Here is a 10,479-nt window from a genome sequence, read left to right as displayed (position 1 = left end):
ATCAACAGAGCATTATTCTGACTTTTTTGAGGATGAAGCTGGTGTATGCAGGTGTGTGTGTTGTGTTTGTGGGATGGTGGTGATAGTGGAATATGTGTTCAGGCTATCAACCTCCACCTTTCCATTTTCATCCCAAACAACTCTCTCCTGCTGACTTGCAGATAAAAAGTTACATTGCTGTGAGTACACCAAGAAAGGCAGCCGGGAAACATCTATCATCTATACCTCACTCACAATTTTAATGTGGCATAGATAGATAGATGATAGATGATAGATGATAGATAGATAGATAGATAGATAGATAGATAGATAGATGATAGATAGATGATAGATATAAGTAAAGTGTGTTTAAAGGCGCATGTGCAGATTCAAAAAAGAAGGTAAACATCCTCCCTGCAACAGGTAAACACACCTTTTTACTGACTGGCTTCTCAGATAGCATATATTTGCCAGCAGCCCCCATGTACTCTTATCTCTCATGTGCCCCAGAGGGCATTCCTCTTTTAATTCTGAGTCAAGGTTAAGTTCAATATATATTAATGAATAACTCTCCCTGTTAATTATTAAAGGCCACATTTAAAAAACGAACACCAGAAGAGCAACAGAGATAATCCAGAGTCCGAGTTGGGTTGGGTCTCCAGCAGGCAGCTTTCTTCCACCTTGTCTTTCTTAAGTATTTTCTTAGATTTCTGACCAAAAGAACACAGAGAAAAATGGGGGTGGAAGCTCTGCTGCTTCTCAGCCTCCTCTTCACCTTGCTCTTGTTCTCCGTCAAAATGTACAAGAAGAAAGCCCAACTACCGCCAGGGCCCACTCCTTGGTTTCTTCTGGGCAATCTTCTGCAGAAAGACGTCCTGCCTCTGAGCAGAAACTATGCAAAGGTAAGTCCACCTCTTGGAGACCACTTTCACTTTTCATTCCTGCCATGAAGCAGATTTAGAATAAAAGAACAGAGAGACAGGAAGGCACAAAGTTAATTTTCCCCTTCTTTAGTCTGGGTATGCCTGCTTCTGTCTGCTGCTTTGAGAAGCCCAAATATTCCTACATCATAAGTGAACAGGTGGAAAGTAATGAAAGGAACGTTTCCCGTTCTCTTTGTGCCTTCCTGGAAGTGCTGCCTGGCTGAGAGGCTGCAGAGAGCACCATCTTTAAGACTGTCTTCGGTTCCTCCTACAGGACAGAGCTTTGATCCGACACCTAGAATCACATCCGCTGTTTCCAATGTGATCTCATCAGTCATCTTTGGGACTCGCTTTGACTACGCAGACAAGACCTTCCTAAAGCACCAACGCATTATAGAGAACCAAGTTGTCTTCTTTCAGGCTATCTTGGGAATGGTAGGTTGTTCCTTCTGTGTTGCAAACATTTTCCTCTCTACCATGAAAAGGAAAAACAAAACCTAGCTTGTTGTAGCATGAACAATGGCACAAAGGGTTCACAAATGTGTGCCTGCCTAACTATCAGATGAAAATAATGTTCTGAAAATGTCTTCGACAGGGTTGAGATAGAAATTGACACAACCACAAAGTTCCAGTGATTTCAGGGGAGAAACTGGACCCTTGAGCAGGGCAGGCAGCAGAAAAGTTGGAAGACTTACCTGGGCTGTTTACTAATAGCAGCAGATCTCCCTTTCCTTTCCTGCCCCCCTTTTACTTTGCCATTGCTTCCCCACCCCCTTTAGTTGCCTGACTACCATTTCCCTCTGGATACAATATAACTGTGGAACATTGCAAGAGAGAAATAGCTGCCACCACAAAAAATGGCAGTCACCAACAGGGGCTACACCCTACAGTTTCCATCGCCACAACACCCCAGAACAATGCAGCATACAGGTTTTTCCTAATGTAAGAAAATGGTACCCAAGCTACTGAAGAAAGAGCCATGAGGGTGTGGGGGAGGGGAGAATTTTTGCTATGAATCGCAAACTGCTCCCCTGAAATTTACTGCCCTCATAAAACTTCACAGTCAGTAAAGGGAACCACATAAATTTCTGTCCCAACAGGAGCTTTACTTCTTTCGTTTTTTGTTAATTTTAAATAATTGTTGATTACTGGGATAGGTTTGTCTATTGTGCAATATGATATGCATTTAAAATGGCAGACATTTCCACATTAGCGGATGACAAAATAGAAGAAAGACTTGTGCAAAATGCACCAATTGCAGGAGAATGGGAAATTCCAGTTGAAAGTGAAAATGAGTGTTGGAACAGACTGAGGCACATTTGTACATCTATAGAGGTATCCTGGTGGGAGGAGTTGCTAAGCGTGGGGAGCCACGCCTAGATCATCAGTTAAAACAAGCTACCCAGGATATCGTTGTTCTTGTTGTTCTGCCCTTCACCCTAATGTCCCAGGGCAGGTTACAACAACTGAAACACAAAGTTAAAAACAGTTGAAAACAACTTATATACACCTCAGGAATCAAAAGCCAGAGTGAAAAGGCATGTCTTCAGCATTCCTCAAAACCTGTATAATGAAGATGCCAGGCAGAGGAAGTTTCACAACTGAAGGGTTGCCACAGACAATACCTTTTTCTGGACCATGAGCCTCTGAGGGCAGTGCAACAACTAATAGGGTCCCCTTTGCCACTCTTAGCACCTGAGGAAGTCTGCAGGAAAGGAAGCTGTCTTTCAGGTAGTTGGAGCCTGAGTCATTTAGGGCTTTAAAAACTAATATTAACACCTTGAACTAGGCCCAGAGCCAAACTGGCCACATGTGCAGCTGCTTTATAACAGAGGTTATGTGAGACTTAAACAGAACCCGAACCAGTAATCTGGATTTTGGACCAGTTGACATTTCTGAGTCATTTTCAAGGGAAGCCCCATCATCCCTAGCCCTTAGGAATTTGGTAAAATGGACCAGAAACTCAACAGTTTCTGCTGGATTTCCAAAATAAGTGATTAAAAACAACAACTGCTTTATCACTTTTCAGCCAGAATCTTTGTGGCATAGTATAAAAAGATGGATTCACAATATTTAAGGCTGTATGTGTCATCTTCATTTCAGCTGTACTCTGCTGTCCCCAAAATATTGGACTGCTTTCCTGGAAGACACCAAAAGATTTTTTCTGATACTGATGAGTTGTGTGATTTCATCCGTGAGAATGTGAAGCTACACAGGCAGACGCTGGATCCTCAGAACATCCGTGACTTTATTGACTGCTTTCTTATCAAGTCTGAGAAGGTACGTGGGTCAAAAAAATTATTTGCACCGGTATGAGTGCCCAGTTATGTCCTAGTCCATGTGGGGAAGGGATACCAGGCCAACCAGAGTGCCCCTCTGTCTTTGCCTCCTCCCCTAGCAACTTCTCTTGGCCATTCCTTGCAAGACATTTTTAATTATTATCATTATTCATTAGGCTGAGGTATCCTGTGCCCAGTGTTAAAGTCTATGCTTAATGTTGTACAAAACAATGCAAGTGCTTACAATAAAAATAAAATTGGTTCACTCACTTTACAGCCTATATGAGTAACATGGACAGCTACTTTGCCCAAACAAAAATACATAACCAGTTACTCTTTCTTTTACTGCCATCACTCCTATAATTTCTGATCCCATATATTTTCAGATATATATAATCTTGGTTAGCTCTAACATCCCAGTAATCAAACAACACAACGTTTGTAATGCAATGATATGCAAGTGCTTTTCTTTATATTTCAAAAGTAATTCTATTTTAAATACATGTGATTGGATTAAACACCTCTTGGGGTGAGTGCAGGATTTCACCCATGATGCTCATTCAAACAGGCTAAGGTGTCTCCATTTTGCCATCTTTCTTTATAGTGATTTTTTTTCTCTCCCCCCCCCTTTCCCTCTGCCTCATAGGAACAAAAGTCTGCGAGTGACACCTTCAGAACTGAAAACCTTGTCATGACAGTGTTTGGCCTTTTTTTGGCTGGGACAGGAACCACAAGCATTTTCTTGATCTTTGGCCTCATGCTGATGGCTAAGTTGCTACATATTCAAGGTATTCAGATACCCCAGAGAAGTTTAAAGTGGATGGGACTATGATGGGCTCCACTAGTAATCACACATGAAAAGACATCCCATGGACTAGGAGGTTTCCATTAGCATTATGCATCAGCCTGAACCTCCCCTCATTGTTAAAAAATAAAAAGGGTTTTGAGGGCTCCATGGTGTCTTCAAATGGCACTTATGTCCAGGGGTAGGAACACTGCCAGAAGAGGAGGGACCTCAGGATTCTGGAAGCACATTTTCCAAATGATATTTGTTACAGGAAAAGTCCAGCAGGAGATCAACAAGGTGGTAAGGCTCTGGCACAGAGGAATGAGTGGAAATCACTCAAGAGGAGAATTTGTGTTGGCATGAGTTTTCATGATGTTGGAGAGTGCCCAAGGTTTTCACTCTGTCAGATGAGAAGCAGAATCTGAATCCAGGAAATATCTCTTTTTCATTACAGCAAAAGTCCAACAGGAAATTGATGAGGTGATGAGTGCCACCCGTGCCCCTAGCATGGAAGATCGTGTGAGGATGCCTTTCACCAATGCAGTTATCCATGAGATTCTACGATACCCACTAATAAATAATGAGGCCGCTCCCCGTACAACGTCTTGTGATACAAAATTCAGGGGGTTCACCTTCCCTAAGGTATGATGGCCCAGCATTTTGTCATGATAATTGTGGAGAAGAAATGGAGCAGTTTCAGGAACTGATCATATAAATGGCCTTGGACTGCCCTCATGGAGGCAGGGATGAGATCAGTAGTGGAGATCAGTAGTGATTTTGTTGGCCTAAGCAAATGAGCTGAAGGAACTAGTGATAGAGGAGAATTGTGTTTGTTCGGTTCACATTTTAAAATGAACCAACGGAATTAGTCTTTCACAGACCTATGCATACAAAATGTATCTTGTGGAGAAATGTGTACTAAAATCAATGTTTTAGTGGGAAAATGCACACAGAAGCACACAGAAAGGTGGTTTAGATTTAAAATGGGTACATAAATGTGTATTTTAGTTGATACACTAAGTGTGTACTTATGGAGTAATACAGGAGCAGACTAGAGGAAATCGGCTCATCCCTAGTGGAAGCCCATTCTTCTAAGTTAGCTTCCCCATTTTATCATTTTATCATAGTGTGGCTATTTCCTAGATAGTCATGAATTGAGACCTATAATGTAAATCTGCCATCTTCTATCCCTGAAGGGCACAGCTGTTGCTCCAATGTTCACATCTGTGCACCGTGACCCTCTCCAGTGGGAGACTCCAGAACAGTTCAATCCTGGACATTTTTTGGATGAGAAAGGCCAGTTCAAGAAGAAAGATGCCTTAATAGTCTTTTCAGCAGGTAACTATATGAGCCTATGGTTACTTATGTGCAAACAATGCCATTTCCACTTTCTTTCAAGAGACAGTGTAGGAAAGAGATATGGCTGCGCTGTGGTCTAAGCCACTGAGCCTCTTGGGCTTGCTGATCAGAAGGTTTGAATCCCCGCGACGGGGTGAGCTCCCATTGCTCGGTCCCAGCTCCTGCCAACCTAACATTTCAAAAGCACACCAGTTCAAGTAGATAGATAGGTACCGCTGTGGCAGGAAGGTAAACAGTGTTTACTGGTGTGCTGGTCCCATGGGTCAACCGAGAGGCGAGGTCCGATTCCAGTCCCAGGTCGAAGGTGCAATATGGAGGCAGTCCATCAAAGCTGAAGCTGGGTGCAGGGCAGGGAGTCGGGTGAAGTCAGGAACAGGCTTGCAAGCAGGGAGTCAGGGCGGGTCAGGAGCTCCGGCAGGAAAGCAGGACAGGGTTCAGGCAGGAACTGGCTACCAATAATGTTGCCCCCACAACTTGGGACTGGGCTGGCCGGCTTTTATCTGCCCTGAGGCATAGGGCGGCCCCGATCCTCTGGTGACTCGCCTCTCCTGGCCTGGAGGCGAGCACTCCTCCTGCAGGAACTTAGTTCCCTCCGCCTCTCTGCCCTGAGCCTCTGCAGCTCAGGAGAGGCTGGAGGGTTACCGGACCCAGAGGCAACCTCAGCTTCCTCTGACGGGGCTGAGAGTGGAGCACCTGCAGGCAATGGGTCCTCCATCACTTCAGGAGCCAGAGCAGAGTCAGCTGGTGCCTGCACCTGAGGATCCAGCACAGGTGAGGACCCTTCAGGCTCATGCCCCAGCCCCGGCTCAGCTGGTTATGGAGGCAGGGGATCCTGTGCAGTCTGGGATTCCTAAGGATCAGCATCAGAATCCGAATCCCAGGCCATCACATCTGGTTTCACCAGAAGCAGCTTTGTCATGTTGGCCACATGATCCGGAAAGACTGTATGCAGGCAAATGCCGGCTCCCTCGGCCTGCAAAGGAAGATGAGCACTGCAACCCCAGAGTCGTCCATGACTGGACTTAACTGTCAGGGGTCCTTTACCCCATGTTTTGCAATTTCCCTGAAGGATTACATGGCACCCTGTTGTAAGCTGATGGCATGCACCACTTTTTACACGGAGGCAGTGCCCTCCGTCCAGCTTCTAATAGGCTTCTTCTCACAAAGGCACTGTGATTTGAAGTAAAATGAGAGACCTATAAAGTCATTCCCTGGTTGGATGTGCCAGTCTTGTAACTATATTTCCCTCCCTGGTATTTTCTGTGAGTAGGGGATGGCACAAAAACATATGATATTGTTTGGATAAAATTAAAGTACATCTGGGTCAGGAGTCACTGTGCATGCAGTGTGGAGCTAGAAAAGGGTAAATAAACTGGAATGTTTGGAAAAGCATGAAGTTGAATTCCTCCCATTCTGTGGTTGGGGAACTGCATCAGAACATTTGTACAAATGAAAATTTTGAAGATTGGTTGCGTTTCCGTTCTCATATGGTTTCAGAAAGGGTGCATTTGATAGACTGAGCTTTAAATGTGAACTGAATCTCATGTCTCACCCATCCATACGTCAGGCCAATCATTATATTATTATTAGTAATAGTAGTAATAGTAATAGTAGTACAGTGATACCTTGTTTTTCGAATTTAATCCATTCTGGAAGACCATTCGAGTTCTAAAACGTTCAAAAACCAAAACTCAATACGGAGGCCTCAGTATAGAAGCTGCATGGAATGTTTGACCAGAACGCATAGAAAACGTCCTTAAAGTTATCTTCCTACTTTTCTTGTTTCTTGATGAATGATACCTAACAGTATTTCCAGTCCCCAAACCAACATCACATGAATTCACTAGGAGTGGATCTGCACACAGGAAAAATAAAGCTAAAAATAAGTCAGAAATTAAATCGTTATAACAAATTATTTTATTGTATAAATTTTTTTTTGCTCTCTGTCGTCATCTGGTATTGCATGTTTATAATGCATTCAAAACGTTGTTTTTTTGACTAATGGAGCTGAGTCCTAGGTTTCCTGCGCACTGTGTAGATCTTTGGGTAACTGGTTAGCTCTGCCTTCTTTTTCTTTGCCAGGGAAGCGGGCATGCATTGGGGAAGCCTTGGCGAAGATGGAGCTCTTCCTGTTCTTCAGTACTCTGCTTCAGAACTTCACCTTCCAGCTGGTTGGAGCTGCAAAAGATATGGATGTAGCCTCTTTGTTTATGGAGTTCAGAGCTAAAAATGTCTGTCCTCTGATGAAAGCCATCAGACGTTCAGTGTGATCTTGCAACAAAAGATAAGCAGAAAGAATGTGGTCAGTGGCTCCCAGAATATTTGTAGTAGGTAGAACAGGAGTACTGCGAGGTGCCTTCCTTCACTCATTCAACACCTCTCAGTAATAGCCCTAGATATCAGGTATTAAAAGTTTTCTTAGCATGGCAAATGAGAATAGCCTTTGACCTTTCAATCCCTAATGTCCAGTCAACTGTTCATGGGCTCATTGGCACTTAATAAAATGTTCCACATCATCAACTATTGCAGTGTGTGTGTGTTTTAAAAAGCTTTCCTCATACGGTAGTACTTCGGGTTACAAATTTAATTCATTCCGGGGGTCTGCCCTAAACCCGAAACCGTTTTTAACGTGAGGAGCACTTTTGCTAATGGGGCCTCCTGCTGCTTCTGTGCCGCCACTGCACAATTTCTGTTCTCATCCTGGGGCAAACGTTTGTAACCTGAGGTACCACTGTATACTGTTATAAACATTCACTCTCTTCTACTGATTAAATTGGGGGGATCTCTATTCTCTCAAGTATACATGGCTTCTTGATTTTAGTTTAACTACAAATAGGGCTGGGCAATATCTGGTTTTCAACATTACGAAATATCACCAGCTAAATATTGCAATATACCGATATATCACAATGTCTGAAATAAGGATGGAGCTATGTAGAGGCATTGGCTGGCTTCATGGTTTTCCCCACATTGTGATTTTGCATGGCACGCGTACGTGCACACACACACCATGATTCACAATATATTGCCAGGTCAAAAATTATGAAACTGACAGCACAATATGGACTTCAAACTGGTTTTGGACGCTATATGAATATATTGCCCAGCCCTAAATACTAATAGGGATGAGAGTGGATTTCATTTTCATTTTCTTTTTTTTAAAAAAAAACAATTCTTATTGAATTTTCAAATTATAAAAACAAATTTTCCACAAATCTTAATTGAACGATTTATATATCCATATTTCTCCCCTCCCCTCTCTTTGGCTTTCCCCGTATTTCTGTATTGATTTATTAAACAAATTCTATACCCTGCTGATTTTACCTCTTATATAGTTGTGAAAGTTTAGTCAAAACCTGCCAATGGGTCCTAATCTTTATCCTGTCTTTTTATACAGTTTATAAATGGTTCCCACTCCTTTTTGAAATCGATGTTGTCTCTCTCATGTATCCTCTCTGTCAGCTTAGCCAGTACTGCAAAGTCCACAAGTTTGGCTTGCCATTCTTCCTTTGTTGGCATTTTCTCTGTTTTCCATACTTGTGCTAATAAAATTCTTGCTGCTGTTGTTGCATACATAAACAATCTCCAATTTCCCTCTCTTATATCATGATCTAAAATTCCGAGCAGGAAAGATTGTAGTTCTTTAACATAGGGTTTTTTCAACATTTTTTTCAATTCATTATATATCATTCTTTAACCTTCTTGCATTCCCACCATACATGAAAGAAAGGACCATCTTTCTCTTTACATCTCCAACATATCTTAGATCCCGTTTTATACATTTTTGCATTTTTTTCCTGTTGTGATATACCATCTATATATCATTTTCAAATAATTTTCTCTTAATAATATACAATCTGTAAACTTTAAATTTGTTTTCCATAATTTTCCCATTCCTCCAACTGTATATTATGCCCAACATCCTGAACCCATTTTATTTGTGTCAATTTTACCATCTTAACTAAAGTCTCTCCAGATAACAAAATGTTATATGCTTTCTTCAGTAATTTGGTGTTTCCCTCCAAAATTTCCTTTTGGAAGTTTGAGATAGTTAGCACCCCTGGACCAGGCAGAAATTGAACAGGCTAATCCAGATATTGTTGGACATCAGCTCCCATCATCCCAGCTAGTAGTTGCTAGCAGGTTGCATGGGTGATAATATGTTGCTATCCTCACTTTTCAATGCCACACATTGCCAATTATTCAATGCCAATTATTCACAGCAAACAGAACAGAAGTAAAATAAGGCTCCAAAAATGAATGGAATGTCAAGTGATAATACCTTTACAAGTGTGTGTGAAGCAGATACTGCAAAACAGTAAATTACCTGAATTATGAATTAAGGCAGTGACAGTAATTTTGAAATATAATAAGGATCCTAAATAAATGAAATACTATGTCAATATATTTTGTTTTTGTTTTACAGAAGATATCTTTAGGAAGAAATCCATTTTTCAGTGTACCAAAAATAAATTGCCTCTTTTATTGTTTAACGCAGTCTGGGGGGGGGGGGGGAGTCCAACTGATTTTGGTGTTCTAAAGTTAATATTGCAGGCTGAATTACTATTACAGGCAAGAATTATTGTTAGTGCCTTGGTATCTACATTAATTACAGAATTAGCTTATAATATGCCCAGCTGGCTTGGTCTTTACTAGGTTTGGAAATAACAGAGATATGAGCATCCTACCATATACATGGCATAGAAGAGTGGGAATATAAATTCAATCAATCAATAAAAATGTATTGTGTGAGGGGAGTGCATAACGTTTCGACTCTGTTGTACATGCCACACAAAGTTTTTAAAACATCCACAAGGATGCCCTCCAGTTAAATATTTTCCTAAACTAAAAAGCCAAAATCGAAATGTTAAAAGATGGGCTCCTGTCAGTAAGAGTTTTACTTTTCTTTCCAGTTGGAGAATGTTGAAGGTTTTCACTGTGTCAGATGTGTAGTGGTTTCAGAAATCTGGAAGTAGAGCTCTCAATGTTGTTTTTTATTACAACAAAAGTTCAACAGTAGATCGATGAGGTTGGAGGTGCCAACCATGTCCCTGGCATGGAAGATCAGGTGAGGATGCCCTATACCAGTGCTGTTGTCCATGAGGTTCAACGATATGAAGAAGAGAGCTTTGAGAGCTTACCACAGTACACA

General features: G+C 41.7%; 1 protein-coding gene across 1 annotated transcript; it reads left to right on the top strand.

Moving 5' to 3' along the window:
- Positions 1 to 713: 713 nt before the first annotated feature.
- On the top strand, positions 714 to 7,847 carry LOC307209802 (cytochrome P450 2A13-like; the record flags this gene model as incomplete). Its single annotated transcript, XM_079965166.1, has 7 exons — positions 714 to 881; positions 1,113 to 1,337; positions 3,006 to 3,182; positions 3,828 to 3,969; positions 4,423 to 4,610; positions 5,165 to 5,306; positions 7,410 to 7,847. 7 exons carry the CDS (start codon positions 714 to 716, stop codon positions 7,595 to 7,597), a joined length of 1,230 nt encoding a protein of 409 aa, XP_079821292.1. The 3' UTR covers positions 7,598 to 7,847.
- Between the last annotated feature and the right edge of the window lie 2,632 nt (positions 7,848 to 10,479).

This window comes from Podarcis cretensis (assembly GCF_951804945.1).
Source record: "Podarcis cretensis genome assembly, chromosome: 2".
Taxonomy (NCBI): domain Eukaryota; kingdom Metazoa; phylum Chordata; class Lepidosauria; order Squamata; family Lacertidae; genus Podarcis; species Podarcis cretensis.
The sequence above is the reverse complement of the archived record's forward strand: the minus strand, read 5'-3'. Positions and strand labels throughout refer to the sequence as shown.